The following is a 21,082-nucleotide window of genomic DNA, read 5'->3' on the forward strand; positions in this document are numbered from 1 at the left end:
AACGAAAATGGCTCCTGCACATGTGCAGAGGTCTGAATTGGGCCGTCGCCAGCCTAGCTACTCAGGGGTAGATCGGTGGGGATGGGTTGAGCCACTGCTGCCCACCTGTGGTTGCCCATGCTGCAGCCGCTGCTTGTACCTGTGAGTGCAGATTTATTCCCCTCCTGCCCTTTCTGTACTTAGGACAGCCCCCTTGCTCCTTCTTTACCAGTATAGCTCTGAGCTGGTCGAATTGACTCAGTTCAAACTTTAACTGGGTCTGGCTCGATCAGACCAAAACCAAACTGGACCAGCTCAAATCCAATTTGGATTCGAACTGAACTGGCAAAACCAGTTTTGTGCATAACCCTAATTAGTCAGAGCTTAGTTGCTTAGCAGAGTTTCATTCCCAACAGATATCAAGGTAGTTGAAGTCCCCCTATTAATTCCTTGAAATTTCTGTAATTTGTTTCAGGAAAACATAATCTACATCCTCTCCTTGGTATAGTGGCCTGTAATAAATTCCAACCACAATGTTGTTTTAATTTTCTTCATTTATTTTTTACCCAGATGCTTTCTACTGGGCTACCATATCTGCTCTCTGTCTTTGCAGGTGTACACATTTTTGTATTATAATGCAACTCTTTATTTCTGTTGCATCTATTCTTTTTGAACAAGTTATATCCTCCCATTGCTCCATTCCAATCCTGTAAATCCTTCCAATACCTAAAACATAAAGTAATGTTTACCTTCTTGTAGTCATAATTTCAATTTTATCTGGTTTATTTCCCATACTCTTAGCATTAGCGTATATACATTGCAAGACATGGATATTATGTTCCAATGTCTGTGCTGCTATTTTATCATGAGGTTTACTAGCAACCTTTCCCATGGGTTTCTCGTATAACATCTAAGTACTAAAGCACTATCTATGCACATACTTTTGTACTTTGCTTTGAGCTTTTGTCTTTGCCCCCCAACAAGATTTAATTTAAAGCTCTCTTGATCAAATTCATCACACTTCTGCCAAACACATTTCCCCCAGCACATCTCATACCAGTAAGTCCATCATTAAGGAAACAGAATCAAACCCACAAACAGAATCTTTCTCATTGATATCACATGCCTATCCAGTCATTCACCTGAACCATTCCATTCCTTTCTTTGTAGGCCTTGAGAACATTCTCATGACCAGCCCTACCCAGGAAGGGAGCTGTAGCTTGGGTAGGGCTTGTCGTTGGAGAACTGCTGGGATTGCTCTTGATCTCGGTGCTCTGCCAGGTAGCCCGGGTTTTAAATGCGGGCTACAAGTGAGGTAGTAGGCTGTGCAGGTGCCTCCTACCTCACTGCCCAGTTGTGTGGAAGCTTGGGCTGTCAATAGCCCGAGCTTCCATAGAACTTGGGGAAGGGAGCAGCCCTTCAGTGGGGAATCCCCCAATGCACCACACATACACATGGACGTGCATGCTCACACACACACTTCCAGTGCACAATTGAAGGCACATTTCTATCCACAATTATTGTGTGTAACGATGTTGTACTAGACCTGGATTAGTGTAAAAGCCCAAAGTGCAAAGAAGCAAAATAGTATTTTGAACCTATAAGTTGGAATTTTCCAAGGTCTTTGTTCATATGCTTGCATATTCTCTTTTGCTTGTCCACACATCTCTGATTGCATATATGATCATGCATCAAGGCAAGGAAGCAATGGAATTGACATTGTACTGCAACCAGCAATATTGCACATGCATTTGCTTATCCAAAAATATCAACCACACACACCATCCCACCACGATGCCTATCAGTTTACACAATTGTTTTTTTCAGAGGAAAAAACTATGAACCCTGCAGGAGAAGCAGTTATATGGAAAAGCAAAGGTATTCAGGACACTCTATATATTTCCAAGAACACAGAGATCCAGTGAGGAAAACTCAACAGAAAGGAGGAATTTTCATGCATCCCTGGCAGTGTTCCCTCTAACAGGGATTCCCATATGCTGTTCACTACAACTCCCAGTATCCTCAGCTGCAATGGCCTTTGGCTGGGGATTATGGGAGTTGTTGTCCACATCTGGGAACTCCTTTTAGAGGGAACATTGATCCCTGGTCAACGTTATTTCAACCTTTACAATGTTATCCATCCAATGACCTAATTTCAGATATGCACTATCAAGCCTAATTACCTGGATTAAGATCAGTGTCCAAGTCCCAAGATCCTGCACTGGACACCTGCCAAGCTGTGACAAACTGCAAAAGATAAAGGAATAATGTACTTCATCAACTTAAACTTCCGTGAAGCCTAACAAGGACCTGAGCAAGAAAAAGATACAGGAACAAAGAGGAAGGCAGAAAAACCTTTAACAACCATGGCCAAGCAACAGTAGAGAGGAAAAATATTTTCCCAAACCTGAGCTGGATCATCAACTGCTTATGCTCGCTTCAAGGGATGGAATGGTCACCACCCTGTTTCTCCTTGTGTAATGACAAAATGTGCCTTCTGTCAAAAGAGGGATGGAGTTGATTAAATATCCTCAGTCTCATCATTTGCTTCTATTTTTAACCATTCCGGCCACTGCTGACATTTATGCCATAGCCCCCAAGTAGCAAGATTTAACTGTAACACCCTCTACAGAGACGAGGCCACATATTCATATTCATGAAGAATTGCTTCAGCGGCATCTGCCCATGCAACCATGCTGACCATGCAAATGGATGTTGTGCATGTGCAGAGGTCATGTGCATGCCGGCATCGCACAAGGGCAGCTGGGAGATGCCCTGCCAATATACAATGATAGCTGTGGGGAGTGCCACTGAACTTCCTGTGGCGGCAAGCAGAGGAGGAGCAGGTATGGACCTGCTCTCCTCCCTGTTAAAGGTGTGTGTGGGGGGGTGCTGTGATTCACTACTCGAATTGCATTTTGTGCACATCCCTATATGAGGGCCACATGAACTCCCCATGCACTTTAACAGTCTTTTTGAAGAAACTTTGAAAATATACTACATCACTGATACTCCAGCACTGACAGTAAAGCTTTGCTTTGCTTTACCAAATGTAAACAGAGTACACTCTGTTTGTTGGTTCAGTCAAGACGACAAAATATAGTCATGAAGTGCTAACTTGCTGCAGAGTACATGTAATCAATTGAGAAATGTATCTTATGTATCGTTTTGCCAAGCTCTGAGGAGAATTTTATCACTCTCCTTTCCCCAGATTTCTGATAGGGGTGGTAAAATTATTTTCCCAGCATAGCAAGATGACACAAATTGCATTTTCCAACATACTACACATTCTCATCTGATGTATAACAAAATTCTTCTGTCTTGCTAGCTAGTTTGGTCATCTGAATGTGTTCAAGTCAATAATTTACCAGGTACATGCATGCTGCTATGTGCATGTTGCAGTAAATTACCATTTGGAACATGGTTATCTGTTTTCAGCCAAACTGAGAGAGAGGCTTATGTCTCCATGTCGACTGTCATTTTTCTCAAGGAAGCCAGCCTAAAGCTTGGAGAATCCATGATTTAGAATCAGCTTGGAGAACCAATGATGTCAGTTCCACAGAACTTTTGATCCCAAACATTCAGTGTGATAACTCCAAAATATTTATGAGCATTTGATATTAAGTATTCCAGTTGATTTCAAAATCTGTATTGACTGAAGCTGTATTGATTGAAAGTGGAAATAAAAGAAGGATGTTATATTCAGACTTTTATTGTTCATGCTGCTTTGTGAATTTATTTTTTTTTCTCAATTTCCACTTGTGCTCCTGCCAGGAGATATCTATTAGACAGTAAGCAGCAAGAGTAAAACGTTATCATTTTGTTTCAAACTATAAAATAATTTACATCACATATTTTACTTCTGTGTGTGTTTTTTTGAAACCACAAACATTCCAGCATCACACTGTAGGAATAACAATAGAAAGCATAACCTTTTGCATAGTATTAAATGAACAGAGACAGTAAGTTCTTTATTTACAATTATTGTCTAGATTTAAAAAATTCATAAAAACAGATGAATAAACATATAGGAATAATAATCGCTACTGGGATGGATTGCTGAATGTACTGCTGTTGTTTTCCACAAATCTCATGCTTTTAGGAACAGTACGTAGAGAGCAAGCATTTTATGTATTGCAGTGAATGTCAACATATAGATCATTTTGGTTTTTTATCCATTCTTCCCATCATACAGAGGTCAAGCAATAAAGAAAGGGAACATGGTGCACATCTTGAAGTTGAAAGGTTGTTATAGCTCATCTGCTTTCATTGTTTTTTAAAAAGTCTGTTTATCATATACATAAAGCATGGTTTCTGTTGACAGAATCCAAAGTTTCCTATGCATCACAGTTAATATATATTCTATTTTCTTTTGCTTTCTTTTTTTAACTATATATGTACAGAATGAAGTGTTGGTTTCTTTGAACAGTTTTTCAAGTTTGCAAATGGTACCCTACAAGTTATTAAGAGGCTGTATTACAATGTGCACACACACAAAGTGAAATAAAACCAAAAAAGAATCTGACAAAAAAACAAGCTTGAAATAAAAGGCAAATAATCAATATTAAGATATTGAAAATGAAAACTATTCCAGTACCAACAATGTTGTTGTTGTTTGAGTCCAAAGCGACATGCTTTTCCCTGTATATAAACATCATTATTTTTGTTTCTCAAATATGGTATCCCAAGTTGAATACAGAACCTCAGTGTAGCACAAAGTTAGTCAATGTTATTTACAATCCATAGTTGAACCCTGACTAACTTTCACTTAGTTTGATTCTAAGAATGAGCTGAAGTCAGCTGGGGTTTCATGCCAGCTTTTGAGAGTTAAGAACTGGGTCACACTATGTTGAGAAGAAGGTTGTGTAAGCTTGGGAAAGGTTGCTCTTCAGCCAGATGTTTGGATCAGACCAAACTATGTGGAGCCCAATGGCATTAAAAGCTTCATATTAAAGTCCAGAAGCTGGCAATTCAAGCTGGTTATAGCTCTACCTGGCCCAATAGTCACAGTGTGTCCTCAGAGCATTAGTCATTTCAAACTGCAGTTTGGCCAGGTATCTCATCTTGTTGGAAGAGTTTCTAGGTTGGAATAGTTCTTCTGATTACAGAGTTGTTCCACCTTTTTAGCCAACTTTAAAACAGCAGGCAATACCACAACAGAGTTTTCAAGCTATTTTTAAAATGGCCTTCCCCCCAATTCTTCTGGCATAATTGAGCATGTTAATCAAAATGTCTTCTGCACTGTACAAGTTTAAGGAAAAGATCATATGCTGAAAAGTCTTGAAGCAAACCTTGTATTAAATACAAAAGTCATTTATGAAAAATCTGTGACCCACAAAGTGCTTCGCATTCAAGTGGTTGACATAGCAATTATATAAGCTTCTAAGTTACCAGGGCTGTTACCATCTTGAAAAGAAAAGAAAAGATCTCACCCACAGTATTGCAGATGTTCACAATGGCTTTCCTTGTAGAAAGCACAATACATGGGCAAAAAACATTTGTGAATTTGCTACTGTATACTTCTAGGACTATAGGAAGACAACCTTGGTTTAAAAAGAATCACACAAAGCACATTTCAGTATACACTTCATAAAGTTTCATTCAGGTCTACATAGTGCAGAAAATGATATTGGTTTTCTTAAAAAAAAAAAAATCAAAGCAACAAATCATAGTGGTTCTCATCCAAAATGCCAACAGCCCATACGTTGCAAGAAATAAATGCCTAAATTTCTAATGGGAAAAAAAATCAGCACACAATATTTCAACACTAGTTTGATCGTCCTACAAAGCCAAGTATAACTTATTTTTGAACTGATATTCAGAAACTCCACTGAGCTTTATTATAATCTTTTTTTAAAAAAATATGTTTAAGAAGCCATTTCAATACACTTAAATAAGGAAATGGCCTCGTCATTGAGTATTGCATCAAAACAAGGTCAAACAATTCATTAAAAAAGAGAGAGAGCAAAAAACCTGATCATTTAAATTTGTAATTTAAAACAAAGGAAGCCTTTCTGTTTCATCACCTTCTATATAGATTCACAATGCTACATCCAGTATGTTATATTTTGGCTTCTTTTGTTATTTGCTAGCATTATCTACATTATTTAACAAAAACAAAAAAACAAAAAAAAGGCCTAGCAGGCAAAAATCAGACCACAGTTGTAATAAAACATCCAGGGTGCCATCTTACAGAAGTTTTCATTGAATTGAGCAAGTTGTATATTATCTCGGCAGGAAGTGCTGTCTTAATCCTACAAATAGTTAAGGATATTATCTACAGTTCTGTAAACAAATTACATTCTTTATTTTTAGGACATAAATAAGTTAAAATAGAGCAATTTGAGCAGAAAAAGGCAACATGCCAACAAGGATATATATATATATATATATATATATATATATATATATATATATATATATATATATAAAACTATATATGGATATATACACATATATAGCTATAATATATTATGTATATATTTATATGTATATATCTCTCTATATAGTCTCATAAATGCTTATTTTAGGTTCCTTTGTCCAACTGGTGCAAATCTACTGTGCAAGTCAAGCTTTGCAACTTCAAAAAAGTTATGTAAATTAATCTATACAACTGAGTCCATGCCACACAAGCATTTAGAAAAACTCACAGACCAGTGAATTGGATAAATAATCTCAAAGGAGTCCTCTGCATTTCCTGCTTATGGAATAAAAAGGAGGGAGGTTTGGAAGTGGATAGTACATTCATGCAGGAGGGCATTTGTATTGTTTTTTTGTTTTGTTTTGTTTCTGCAGGGGGAGCAAGAAGGGAATATGTATGTCAGCAATTCATTCTTTCCCCACAACCATTCTTATAAGCGATTCATTCTTTTCTTTTTTCAAAGCGAACAGGAGTTCAAACAGGTTCTCAGCCAGCATTGTTTATACATATTTTTCTATGTATATATTATTATTTATATTAATATTTTTGCAGTGACATTTTCAGCTAAAGTGATGTCTCCAGGCTATGGATAGGGCTTCCTGGACTAGAAGAGGTAGCTGATTTACTTGTGTCAGTTGTAAGGTTTATTCCACTGTCGATAGCACTATTGTTCTTGTTCAGTGAAGATGGTGGACTTGGGTTTTGCTTGAGTGCAGGATCTTCTTCTAGTTCTGTGTCATCAATGAGAGGGATATGGGGCTGGGAATCTTCTATCCTAAATTCAGGATGAGTCATAAAGTTGTGAATGGAGGTTCTAGATTCTGGTTTTTCTAATCCTTCATAGAGAGAGCTACGGAATGCCTTCACGACGCGGATCTGAGAGGACGGAAAAAATAAAACATATGTCAGTGGTAACTGCTTTTACAAATATAGTGATTTATAATTTTGTTTGTCGTGAGAAAATGTGGTGTATGGTTAGGGGCAAAGCAGGCAGCTGTAGTCCATAGTCTCTGGATGCTAAATGCATAAACAAGTGGCTTAGTTTTGTGCATTTTGAGTGTCTGAATCAACTGCAATGTTAAAACCATATGAGTTTAAAACCATCAGAGAACTGATGGGAAGCACTTGTTAAAGAAAGCGAACATCCACTCATGTGGTACATCCCTAGTAAAAGACAAGCCATGTTAATTCCAATGCAGATGTAGAACCATGCATGTTGATAGTTTTGCAGTGAATAAGACCTTTTTTTAAACTCTTATTTGTACAGGGGGGAAAAAACACAAAACAAACTCCACATCTCAAACAAGAAAGCACAAAACACAGACAAAGTTGGATGGGTCAGTATGAGAGACAAACACAGGAGCCAAATGGAAGAACAGAAGACATGTACTTTTTTTTTTTAAAGCAAGATCTAAATGAAGCAGCCAAAAGCACAAAAAAAGCCAAGCAGACAAAATACTTAAGCAAAAACATGCTATACTGGAAAAAGTCACAATTATCACATAAACACAGCTAACTGGCACACAACAACTACACTTGGAAGCCTGGATAATGTGAACATGTATTTGTTGATCCAACTTTTATTTTTCTTCATGCATATGTGAGGTAAACACTCGAGTATAGACCCACTGTTCTAGCCATCTTTTTTTAAAGCAATCCTTATTAATAACAAGTAAAATCAGAAAATTATATAGTGATTGTTGGGTTTCATATAACTGAATACAAGAACATCAGATTTCTTCATTTTCTCTTTCTTATTTGTGAACTTGGTCCATAAAGTTAAGTCCACAGGTGATACATTTTAATGCCTCATCTGCAGTACTTAACCTATGTCCATTAGTTATGCCAAGGTATTTCCTTGCCTTTCTGCTACTGAGCTACAAGAACATGGGAAAAGGCAGCTACATGATCTAATAAATAGAATGCTATGGCAGCACAACAATTTACTCTGCCTACAGTGAGCTGCAAGAGGCAAATGCTATGTTTCTGGGTCAGGAAAGGACAGGTGATTCTCTGTGATAGGAACAGGGGAGCATTCTAGAGTTAATCTCTTGCCAATGCAGTGGTTTCTACCAAGTGTTACTAGTGAGAAAAGACAGCATTTCTTGAAGGGAAAAGTCAGAGAGGAAAAAACAGAATGGCAAATATGTGTTGGGAAATGTATTATGACTATAAATGAATTCTATGGTTGTTGGGCTTTTTACTCATCTCCTAATTATGAGTGAAATATTAATGCTAATCAAAATGAGACATCTCTCTAGCATGTTTCATGCAGAATTGTTGCAAGCATTCTACTAGCTGGCATTTGTAAGGTCCCCACTCCCCAGTTAATGGAAATGTCATGACCAAATACATCCATATGGAGCCTTAGGGTTGGAGAAAGTATCCCATCCAAAATGAGCCACCATCTGTTGCTGACTCTTATTTCAAAGTTGCACCCCATCCATTTAAAATAATTTTAAAATGTCAGACTTTGAACCCAAAGGACTCCAGAATTTCAACTTAAGTGAGAAAAGAATTATTATTGGGTTTTCAAAACAAGGATTTAGTTTTGAGAAAAGATGGAACAATGTTTGATTGGGGAAAGTTAGGCTCTCTCAGATTTGTTTGTAACAGTGATACAAGAGAGCAAGGAGGAAACAGAGTTCACCACAGTAATTGGAAACTATGTTGTCGCTTCTAAAAACCGCTATAGGAGTTTAAACTATAGGTTGTAGGGATGAGTGAATTGATTCAGGTACAATTATTTGTATCCAAATCTGGCTGATTTGGGTGATTTGTAGACAAAACAAATCACCCCTGTCATCAATTGCCCAGATTCGGACCCCCCAAATTCAGAGATTCGGACCTCCATTTTGTGACCAAAGTGGGTTGGGTGGTAGTGCTCAATGGGTGGAAGCTACCACCCCAATTTCAAAAACATTGGGCAAAGGAGTGATGTTTAAAGAATTTTTGGAGCTTCCCATGGGGAATAATGGGGATTTCATCAGCCTTCGTGATAACTCCTTGGGGCGGGGGCACCAGGGTGTCCCAGAGAGGGTTGTGGTGGGTGTTAGTGCCCTATAAGTACAAGGAAATGACTCTCAGAACACCTCAGACATTGAAAACAGCAAAACCCAATGCCCCATGGGCTTATTCTGGGGGTGGTTGGCACCCTAAGTGCACTACACCACAACCCGCTTTGGACCACCCTGGCACCCCCAAGTGGAGTTATGGGGCTGCTGATATTCCCCATTATTCCCTATGGGGAAAAAGCTTAAAGATGCACAAACTTCAAAATTAAAAATCACCCCTTTCACCAATTTATTTGAAATCTGGTGGAAGCAGGCACCCATTGAGGCACTACCACCTGACCCACGCTTCTGCCCCCCCAACCTCTTTTCTGCCCCAAATCTGCCACAAAGACATGCCAACTTTAAAAAAAATTAAAACACCCCTTTGCCCAATTTCTTTGAGATCTGGGTGGTAGCTTCCTCGCACCGATTGTGCACTACCACCCACCACAACCCGCTCTTGTTCACCCTGGTGCCCACCCCCAGGAGTTATAACTAAGGCTGATGAAATCCCCATTATGCCTTATGGGGAAAAGCTTAAAGACGCATTAACTTCAAAAATCTTTTAAAAATCACCCCTTTGCCCAATATCTTTGAAATTTGGGTGGTAGCTTCCACCCATTGGGCACTACCACCCACCCCACTCTTTTGCCACAGGACCCCTTTTTGCCCTGAATCGATTCAGATTCAGAAGATTTGGGTACAAATTGAATCTGGAGTTATTCAGGGGCAGATTTGGACCAAAAAGAAATCAGGGGTGATTCAGGTACAAATCTAATAGAAAAAATTGATTTGTGCACATCCCTAATAGGTTGTTTGTAGCCTCTGTTCACATCATAAGCTCAGTGCTCCCCTGGTCTTCTATCTCTGGATTGCTGATTGTCTACTAATGGGCAGTGGAGGAGGCAGCTGTTAGCTTTGGGATTACTGATTCTTCATGTGGTTAAAGTAATAAGAAACACTATTCTGTGACTCTTATGTGGTTGCAGATTGTTAAGCCTGTGAGCAATCCTAAACATGGAAATCCCATTGAAAGCAGCTGAATTTACTTCTGAGTACACATGCTTAGTACTGGAATGTTAGGGACAAGGCTTTGGAAGCCAGAATTTGGATGACTGTTGTTATGTCTGAAATGAATTTTTCTGCATATATTTTCTCAGCCCACAAAGAACAGCTCCTCTTTTGATGATTTTTAAGGGATTAGGGGGGAAATTTCCTTGGGTAGTGCTGCAGATAGAATACATGTTCCCCATCACTTTTTCAAGTGGCCCCTTGCCAACAAAGCAACATTGTTGGCTACTCCACAACCCCAACTGGTTGTATCCTTCCTTCCTAGTAACAGTGACAGGTTGGAGGTAATATCTTTATTTCAGGGTGAGGGCAATGACCCTGTTTGGGGCGAGCTCTATTTGCCTTAAGTGATGTGATCACACAGCCAAATCGGATTGGTTGGGTAATGTCACTGTTATTAAAAGGAGGACTGATTTGAAACAACAAAAAGGGTGTTATAGCTTATAAGAGGCTATCAAGAACAGCTAACTGATGCAAAATAAGTCGGGTTTTGGAGGAATCTTTTTCTTGCTTCTTTAGGTAAACATTTCAAATCCCCTTAAGCCTCTTTTTGTATTTAAAAATGTTCTCTTGAGAAAGATAATTTCTCTGGTAAAAGATCCATTCTAGATCTCTTACTTTGTGTGTGTGTGTGTGTGTGTGTGTGTGCAAACCAGATAATTACCACTTAATTATAGGGATTAATTAGATAATTTGCTGAATATTTATAGTAAAATCTAGAATGGTCATCTAGCTGCTTTCTACTTTGGTCATCCATCTCTACCAACAGCTATAGCGAATGCCCTGGATTATACAGGAATTCAAGAAAGTCAGGAGAGGGGAAAAGCAGCATGTTTCATTAGGAATATGCATCTGCAACAACTTTTTATCCCATGTATTTGTCCCATTTATCCCATTTCTAAATACTTGAATTTAAGGTTCATCTTATATAAAATTAATCCTGATTTTACAAGCCCGTGCAAGGTTTGAATTGAATTGAATTTTGTCCAGTGTTTTGCAATGTGTAAAAACGTGGACAGGGAAGACAGAATCTCATTTTCGTTTGTGGTTCAATAAAGAAACAAAGAGGATCTACACACAATCCATGTGTAGAGCCTAACTGGGCTCTCCCCACAGATAAGCAGGGAGCTCACCTTGGGCGACCGGATCGGCCGCCCACACGATTACTGGCTCCATCATGGAGCTGGTAGGGGCGGTGGGGATTGGGGGCCGTCTGGCCCCCAGAAGTCCCAGGATGCCCCATGTGAGTGCATGGGGTATCCTGGAGAGACCCCTGAGGCCAGGAAGCTTGCTGCAGCCTCCCGGTCAGGGATCTACTCACGAGTCGCCTTGGCGCCGACTCACGATCTGTGAAATGGGGTTAGTGGAGTGCTCGCTCTGCTAACCGCGTTTAAGGGTCGGGGCAGAAGGAGGTTTGCTGCCGGGAACCACGCAGCTCCCATTGCAGCACATGACCTCCGAAAGCTGGGCTGGGCTCCCCTAGCCTGGTTTTTAGAGGTTGTGAGAATAGCCTCAAAGTGTGGTTCAAAGAACAAGGTCTTATCTCACAAGGGATTTGTGAGAATGCAACAAAACGATTGTGAAGTACTCAGTGTGCAATTAGCTCAAAATACACAATTTAAGGTATGTAGCATGATAAGCACAACTCTCCCAACATGTGTTTAATAGGACATTTATATGCATTATTACAATGACACTTTTCATGTGTAAAGCACTATACAATGTTAATTTTGTTTGGCCTCACAATAATCCAACTTCAGAAATGTTCCTCCTTCATTATCATTATGGCTCACTGTTAAGTGAGACCAATCAAAAAGAGATCATGAGATTTGTTTTCCATCTTGTTACAGATATAATTTGGGACTAAAGACATAAATTCATTTATGTGGGAGAAACCATTCCCTTCTACATTCCTTATGTAGACACAGATTTTCCATGTCTAGATCTTACTTGGGATGTAAACTGTACATCCATGGTGATGTACAGAGAAGGAACTCCTGCAGTGTTCCAGAGATCTGCATGCAATACGTTTGTCCTATATTATGTGCACTGCTAAACACAGCCAATTTTCAGATAGGGGCAAGGAGGATGATTGAATGAATCCAGGCATCCTGTTGTCTTCTCCTTCTCCAAGAGCTAGCTGAAATACTTACAGGCACCATGGAATTAAGCTGGGGTTTGGGGTTCTGATTTAGTAACTTTTTAAAGAAGAAATTGGGGAAATTATTGAGGAAGTATATAGGGCTGGGGCTATATTCCCAAACTGTTTTATGAACTTTTTTTAAGGGGAGGGGGAGGTACAGTTTGAGGATTCTGCAGGAACATCTTCTGAGAAGGGAAACACACAGAATTTGGATGTAAATCCATATATATTTATTACAGGCATTAATCATAATGATTAGCACATTTTGATGTCATATTTAAAGGGAAATACACTTACAAGGGAATAATTCCTTTTAGACACAGTGGCTGACATGACAAGCAGTGCTCCATCGACAGTAGGGACCTACCGGGGCTACTGCACAACTTAAAAGGCAGCCCTAATAGTGTAGTGACTGTTCAATTGGAAACAGCAGAAAGACTCCTGTGCTGCTGCCCAGAAGTAGTTTTAAGCAGAGGCGTAACTATAGGGGGGGCAGGGGGGGCACGTGCCCCGGGCGCCATCTTTTCTGGTCACGTGGGGGGGGGGGCGCCGCCATGACCATTTTTTTAAAAAAATTTTTTAAATTTTTTGTTAATACAAATGTTTCCTGCTCAGTGCAGCAGCGCTGCAGCAGTCAAGGGAGCGCGTCGGTGCCCCCTTCCCCACGAGCGGTCCCTCCTGCGCCGCCCGCACCCCCCCCCATTGCTTTGCTGGCGCCTGGCAGCCAGTCAGTGGCCTGGCTTGGTGGTGGCGGCGGGCGCTTGTGAGGAAAAACCTAAGTATAATGTAGTATGTTGGGGGGGCAGTGGGGGGGCACGGTGGGGGGGCGCCATTTCAGTGCTTGCCCCGGGCGCCGTTTTCCCTAGTTACGCCTCTGGTTTTAAGGCATTCTGCAGCAGCCCCATTGCTATACCACTGGGACTACATTTGCACAGCAGCCCCAGCAGGTCCCTATCGTTGACTAAGTGTTGCCTGTCATGTCGGCCAGTAGAACTTACTTCCAAGTAAATGTGCACAGAATTGTGCTGCATGTCACTCAGCTGAGATTTGTGAGGGTTAAAATGATAGTATATAGACTAACATCTACAGAATTGTTCATGTATTCGCTTTCCATGTACATATGTGGGGACATACCAGTAAATAGATACCAACTACATGGAGATCATGTGAAGGATGTTGTTATGAAAGAGACAATGCCAAGGGATGAGAAACAATGAATACAACTCCCTTTTCTCACAGTAATGGAGACAACAGGAAAAAAATGAACTGCTCTTAACAAAGGACTTGGGGTAGGGTGGGGGACAACACTTCAGGACACTTTGACATGGCTTTTAAAGTATCCACTTCTTTCTTCTCTGTTGCTGTAATAAAAACATGCTTCCGTTTTGCCCCACCCTGAAAGTGAGACTAAAATATTTGCATCAGGCAAAGAAAGGATAAATACAATTTTTAGATATTGCAGATTTTTTACCTCAATTGAAAAAGAAAAACCTAATGAAGTATGGAATATTACTCCTAAGAACCATTTGGATACACAGGGCCAGTTTTCTGATCAACAGGTGCACCACATAGGTAGCATATGGGCTTATACTCGAATGTTTACCTGGCTTCATATAAGCCAAGTATCTTGAGTTTGGTTCACATTCATTGTCAGGCTCAAGGTTAAAGACTCACAACCTCTTTTTATTTCACTCTCTCCTGCTGAACCCTTTTGTCCAGTGATCTCTAGCCCTCTGGGAAAACAAACACATTTAATATTCAGAAAGTAGAGAGTAGGGCACTGCAAAATCATATAATTCAATTCTATTGAAAGGACAGTAAGGAATTTAGTTTATAATGTAAACATGAGTCAGTTTTGCCAAGAGATGCCAACTCTAAGGTTAACTGACACTATTCTTGGTTAGAAATGTCGTTATGCAAAGGCAAGACTCATACTAAAAACCCAAGTTTCCCCTCCTTTTGAAATATATTCAGAATATGGAAAATATTGAGGGCTAGTCCACACTTTGAGGCTCTGGAATAGTGTCAGGTATAGTGATTGTGTGAACTAGCACCAACATGTATGTCCTGTATGTGCAGCCAGTGCAATTTTGGTGATCATAGTGACACTTTTAAAAGTCAATGGAACTACCCAAATTATAGCAATCACACACACAGTGCCCACATGGAAGCAATAGTTCAGAAAAATTACTTTCTAAATGAGCATGCCAGCATGGTCCAAGCTCGGAGCCTACAGGTGATATTATAATACACTCCTGAGGCATTTGCACGAGGAAATGACCCTCAGTATATTCAGTGTTCTGCACATATTTCACAAGGAGGAGAAACAGAACAATTGCAGAAAAATGAGATAATGCGAGTTAGTGATTCAAAGGAAAGAAATTATTTGTTGGACTTGGATCTAAGATGGAAGAACAGAGACTCTCTAATCCCCAAATACAGTGGGGATTCTGGATTGTGCACTCTCATAGCGAATGCTTTATGTCACATTTATCTTGGTGTGCATACATGTATATCAATAGCATCTACGCTCAATTCCTGTAATGTTTCCCATAAACAAAAATGGGGAAAGGATTACGGGAATCAGGTGGACACATGTACAGATGTATGTGCACCCTATGTTACACATGATTACCTGAACATATTGTTAAACAGAGCTGGTGAGTGTAAAACGTCCTTTAGTAATAATAAAAAATACTAGAAGGCCTTATTAAGAGAAATAGAATAAAGCACTATGTAGGGCTTCTCCTCCCCACCCAATAGTTCAGTATTGTTTATTTTTAAAAGGGTTGGCTTTTTATCTGCTAACTAGGTAACATTAAAAGGTAGCAGAATATTCAAACAGTATAAAAAACGAAAATCAATTTCACTCCATTGTTCCATTCCTAATGCCATACATCCCTCTCTCTTTGCACAACCAACACACTAACCAAAATGCTTTATATTTGTTGTATATGACTCTCAACGTGATTTTAAAATAATGTATTATACAGTGGTATCTATACTGAAAATTAAATTTTTTTTTAAAACCTAAACTTCTTCTAAAGCAGAAAAGTGTTCTAGTTTTTAATAAGTTAGAACAGCATGATAAAGGAGATTAATGATAAGTGCAAGGAAGATAGTTGGAGCCTACAGTGGAGTTAGACACCAATACCAGATGCAGCATATCAGTCACAGTGGAGTTAGTCTGGAGGGCCAGAGTATGCAGATTTGTGGTTCCATTTCTTATATGCTGGCTCCAGCTCATTAACTTAAAATTTTCTGGAGCAAGCTAGTTGCATAGAAAACATTTCTTCTACTCTCCCTTAACCTTTAGAAGATCAGTGCAACCAGGTCATAGGATATAGCTCTGGCAGGTGTGTGTGTGAGATAATGTAATCAAGGGCAATTTTCAGGATCATGCTTAATTCAGGATTACTGAAAGAGTATCCTTGTTCAGTTGCCATGGATAGAACTTGCTGAAATGTGAAAGCAACTCTGGCGAGGAAAGAAAGTTCAGCATCTGATGATGCCTCCTACCTCGACTGATCCTATTAAATGGTCTGATGTCATGACCAATGCACATAATAGTATACTATTTATACGAAATGTAAAATTGCAGTTATACTTTACCTAAGGTTAGGATTAGTATATAATATCTTAAAAGATTCCTATTTCTTTTTCTCTTTTTAAATTTTATTTCTAAATGGAATTCCTCAAAGATTTTCCTATTGAACCCTGAAAAGTAACCCCCTTTCTGCTAGCATAGAGACAGATAAAAGGAGGTAGGCTTCAAAATATTAAGCCTCTGAAAAATTGGATTTAATCTCCATCACCATCCATAACTGAAAAATGCACATAATTCCCTGGCTGACATCCTAACTAACACTGTGTGTGCATGCAAAACCAAAGGATGCACAACCACAGCAACTGCATTCCCACTTCAGCAGCATGTGTGGTCACACTCGAGGGGTGGAGCAATTTTTGCTGATCTCCTCTTTCCCCAGAAGCGTTCTGTGCAATCTACAAATATGTTCCCGAGGGTTGCTCAGCCCTCAAGGATATATTTGTGGGTTGCACAGAATGCTTCCAGGGCAAGGAAAGATCAGCAAAAATCATCATTCTGCAGATGACTGACTGTGTTGCTGAAGCAGGAACACAGCCACTGCAACTGTGCATCTTTTGGCTACATACACACAGTGTTAGGCTGTCAGCCCCTGTATTTTCACGGAATGGTTACATAGAAAGAATGGAAGGAAATTTGAAAAATCTTAGCTAGTATACCTTGAGCTGTTATACAAGAGGTAGAATAAAATAGGGATATCCAATGTGATTGCCCAGTCACCGTAGCAAACCTTTAGCAGTTTACAGTGGCTTGTATCCAAAGACCCTCAAGCACGAGGAAGCTCATGGGAGGCAAGTTCCCTGCCCGCTCCACAGTTTCCTCCTATGTCTCCCCAAAAGCCTTTCAGTTATGTGACTTATTCTATGATGTAAGAAGGGGAAAGGGACACAGTGACTCAGTCATGAATGACTGCTATATAAGTTGGCATCTCTGTAATCAGATGCATTAAGAATACACACTCACGCCCAGCCGCCGCATCAGGTGTGCTGGTAGGAGAGGAAAGAGCATTGGATAACGAAACGTGGCTAGGGCTAGAAATATTGGTTACATCCTGGTTCTGGCTTGTGACGGAGGATTGTCTCCTGAGAGCCCCCTGAAAGGAAGTGCCACTCTTGAAAGTATTGACTACCTCGATCTGCAATGGAGGAAAGAACGAGACAAGTTGCTTGAGGAATGGACACAGCTTTGTAACTGACTAATATTTTCTAGCAATATCCAGCTGCTTGTACAAATATCATTTCAATTCCCAAGGTCAAAATAATGAAAGCTCCTTGAAATGAAGAACAAGAAACAGGCAGTTTCTGTGCAGGACAAAGTTATTCAGCACTATCGTAGCAGATTCATCGTGGTTAAAAGAATAATGGTACTGTGTATAAATTTGTGCCTTTCACAGGCTTTTATGGCACAGTCAAATTATGCTAATTCCAGGCATTCCTACAGACTGTATCAGCAGCTATTCATTATATATATCAGCAAGTAGATTTTCTTCAAAAAGGAGGGTGGGGAAAGACAGTCACTTCCAGTCTTGTATAATAAATGTTATGCATTAAAAATAGCTTGTAATAACAGCAGGTTTGTTGATTAATATATGCCATATTAAAAAGACAAAATAAGCACTTTTCTGATTATGAATGGATTCATTTATAAAAGGTGAAGATTTGTAAACTTGACTTCATTTACATTTTAACAAGAAAAAAGAATAAGTTAATTTTGACCTGATTATGAAAGTAACATGAGGAAATGTTTTTCTATTACAAATAAATTACATTTTTTCCTGTGAGGTAACCCGTACATCTTGGTGCCTGGGATTGAGAAAGAAAAAAAGAACCTCAAATGATATTCACCCTTGTTATAGACAAAGGCCAACATGCAAAGAAAGGAGCCATGTGCTGGGAAAATGCACTTGCACTGTGAAAAACATTCGGAGCACCACAACATGGAGAGTGAGGATGAAGGTTGATTTTCTGCTTTTTCTGCCTCCTCTTGAAATGCCCCACACCATGTGAAAACATGTCCCTGAGGATCTCACAGCACTTAGGGACATATTTTCAAATGGCATAGGGCATTTCCAAGGAAGTAGAGACTGGAGAAAATCACCACCTCCCCCACAACACACACACACACACACACACACACACACACACACACACACACACACACACACACTATGCTGCACAGCTGTCTGTACTATGAGGATGTCTTCCCAGCCTCTGGATGCCTTCTCAGGATGTGAGCCATAATTTTTAAAATCTGCCAACTGGAGCAGTTACCTCACACTACTTCATGGTTGGGCTGGTCCTGCCATCATCATTTTCATTTATATCATGTTTCCAAGAAAACAAAGCTATTAAGCTAATATATTTCTTGCTATAGACATTTTGTCAAATATCTTTTTCAGGAAGGTTAAAACAATATACAAATACTTGTGTTTACCATTAAACATTATTTAGTAAAGTGCATAAATATAATACTTAGCCATATTAGCCCATTTAAAACCTCCAAAAGGCACAGTCTTGTAAAACCTTTATTAGGGTCAACAAAAATGACACAATAGGCTGGTTCTCACATTCCTAATCAGGATAGGAGAGCCAGGCATGCCCTCGATTGGTGGTTGTGTAAACTCAAACAAGGTAGGAGGAACAGAGACGGATCGTGTGGGAGGCAGGAGTTGAGCAGGTTGGGATGGATCATGTTGGAAGTTGAGAGTTGCTCCCTAACCAGATTATCTCCTCACCATTTTACCAAGGGTGGGCAAAAATCTGCCTCACACACAACCCTCCCATCCTCTGACCTTGTTGTTCATTTACGTGCTGCCAGTCAGAAACGTGCCCAGCTCTCCTCCCTTGGCTGGGCTCTCCTCCCACCCTGATTAGGATCATATGAGTGTTCCCAATATCTTCTTGTCATAGTGTATGAATCCCAAAGTCTGCAGTTTATACCAGTTTTAGGATGAAGTGTGAAGGACTTTCACAGGCCTAAGCTGAATAGCTAGGTGCTTGACACGGGACCCAAGATGCACCAAGTTACTATTTTCCATCTCCAACACAAATAAAACCACAAAGGCTCCTTGTAAGGCAGAGAGCAGAAACAGAAAAGAAAATCTTTATTGTAGGAAAGCTGGAAAAGAACTTTAGGCGGTGCACTTCATACAAAGTCAATAGAAAATGAAAACTAATGGACCAACAGAGCTATCTATGTCATCTGTATGTCATCTGGAGAATAATACCACATTTAGTTCTCCAGTGGAGGGATTACTAGAATAAATAAAAATGTCCTCCATGAAATGAGAGGAAAATTAAAATCTTCCACCTGAAGATGGGACTTTATTTGATGGACTGTGAAATGCCCTCCAAGCACTAGATAATACTACCTATTCAATCTGGCTTCTATTGATTCTGCAGCTCTAATATACCACCTAAATCTGATCTCCAGCTTGCTGTTACAAAGACCACCACTCCTCTCTTCTATTTATGCTCTCTGCCTTACAAGGGGCCCTTGTAGTTTGATTATTGCTGGAGATGGAAAAGAGTAACTGCTTCATTTTCTGTGTCTGACTTCTTATATCAATCACAGATCCAGACCATATTTGTTATAGGGCATGTCATCACAAGAAACTTGGAATTATTGCCTGTGGCTCCTGAACATATTTCATTAATATCATACTCTGAGCATACCTTCTATTTTATGCTCTCAAATTATCTAAGCTCTGAACAGCTCTGAAATTATGAACATTTATCATTATCACCATCTAATAACTGACCAGCTGTGTATCTTATGGCCCCTGATTCCAGAAAATTATGGACATAGTGTACAAGTAATGTTTTTGTTCAGTATTCCCAGATAGATAAGCAGAAATCTACTTTTTGAAATAAAATACATATATAGTTTTGTGAATATAGTTAGCCAAAAGTTGCTAGACTATTGCACAACTCATACACAAATAGTAATCTGTTAAATAAATAGATCACATGCCATTTTCTAAAGTAGTAAAAATATTGCAATATATTTATTATTATTATTTTAAGGCTATGTACACAATCAGGCACAGCGGGGCGGTGGGGGGGGGGAGGCTGCATTGAACTCACCTTCCCCCAGACGATCCTCCCTTGGATCCCATGATCCGCAGATCTCCAGAGGCCAGGACAATACATCCTGGCCTCCGGATATCCCACAATGAGCGTGGTGCATTGGGAGAATCCCCCAGGAGTTGGGCGCTCTAGGCGCCCTAGGCACCCAACTCTGTGCATTGCTGGAATGCTTGCTCTGTTTTGGGCTGCTTGCTCTGTATGTGCCGGGCTGCTTATTTTTCTTTAATAAAGGCGTGCTCATACCTTTTACCCTGGCTAAAGGCTGGGGTTAAAAGCACAGTTAGAGGGGGTGGGCAGCACTATGCTGCTCATGTGAATAGCCTCATTGTGTATCCATTCAGACAGTATCAAAGTTCTGTTTCACTGTAAATCAACATAGTTCAGTGATTATGCCAAGCAACCTACTTCATATAAGTAACACCTTAATATTATTTAAATCAATGGCTGACATCTAGATTAACTACATGTGAATGTAGGATTTTTGGTAATTCCTCCCTTCCCCCTGCACTCACCTGTGCCTTCCAAAATTAGGTTGCTTAGCATCCCACAACTCTCAGGGACATATTTCTGAAAGCCCAAGTGGCTTCAGGGGGAAGGGAGGATCACTAAAAAATGCCCCTCCTCCTTTGTGTGATGGAAAACACTCTGTCACCTGCACATAGTTAGTCTGGATGTCAGTCAGTTACTTTGATTTTTCCTTTTCTTTTGTGTTTCCATATACAG

At 39.8% G+C, this 21,082-nt stretch overlaps 1 protein-coding gene across 29 annotated transcripts in view; it reads right to left on the reverse strand.

The window, feature by feature from the left end:
- Positions 1-3,671: 3,671 nt before the first annotated feature.
- ATP2B2 (ATPase plasma membrane Ca2+ transporting 2) overlaps positions 3,672-21,082 on the reverse strand; it is a 697,462-nt gene continuing 680,051 nt past the window's right edge. For 22 of the 29 annotated variants that reach the window (XM_053294622.1, XM_053294618.1, XM_053294612.1 and 19 more), the window contains one exon: positions 3,672-7,276. In XM_053294622.1, the coding sequence (XP_053150597.1) occupies positions 6,965-7,276 (312 nt within the window). In that variant the 3' untranslated portion in view covers positions 3,672-6,964. Of the gene's footprint in view, positions 7,277-14,344; positions 14,401-17,234; positions 17,407-21,082 lie in introns of all 29 variants that reach the window. The other 7 variants (XM_053294640.1, XM_053294639.1, XM_053294636.1 and 4 more) reach the window with 4 other exon arrangements.

This window comes from Hemicordylus capensis, chromosome 2 (genome assembly GCF_027244095.1).
Source record: "Hemicordylus capensis ecotype Gifberg chromosome 2, rHemCap1.1.pri, whole genome shotgun sequence".
In the NCBI taxonomy this organism is placed as follows: domain Eukaryota; kingdom Metazoa; phylum Chordata; class Lepidosauria; order Squamata; family Cordylidae; genus Hemicordylus; species Hemicordylus capensis.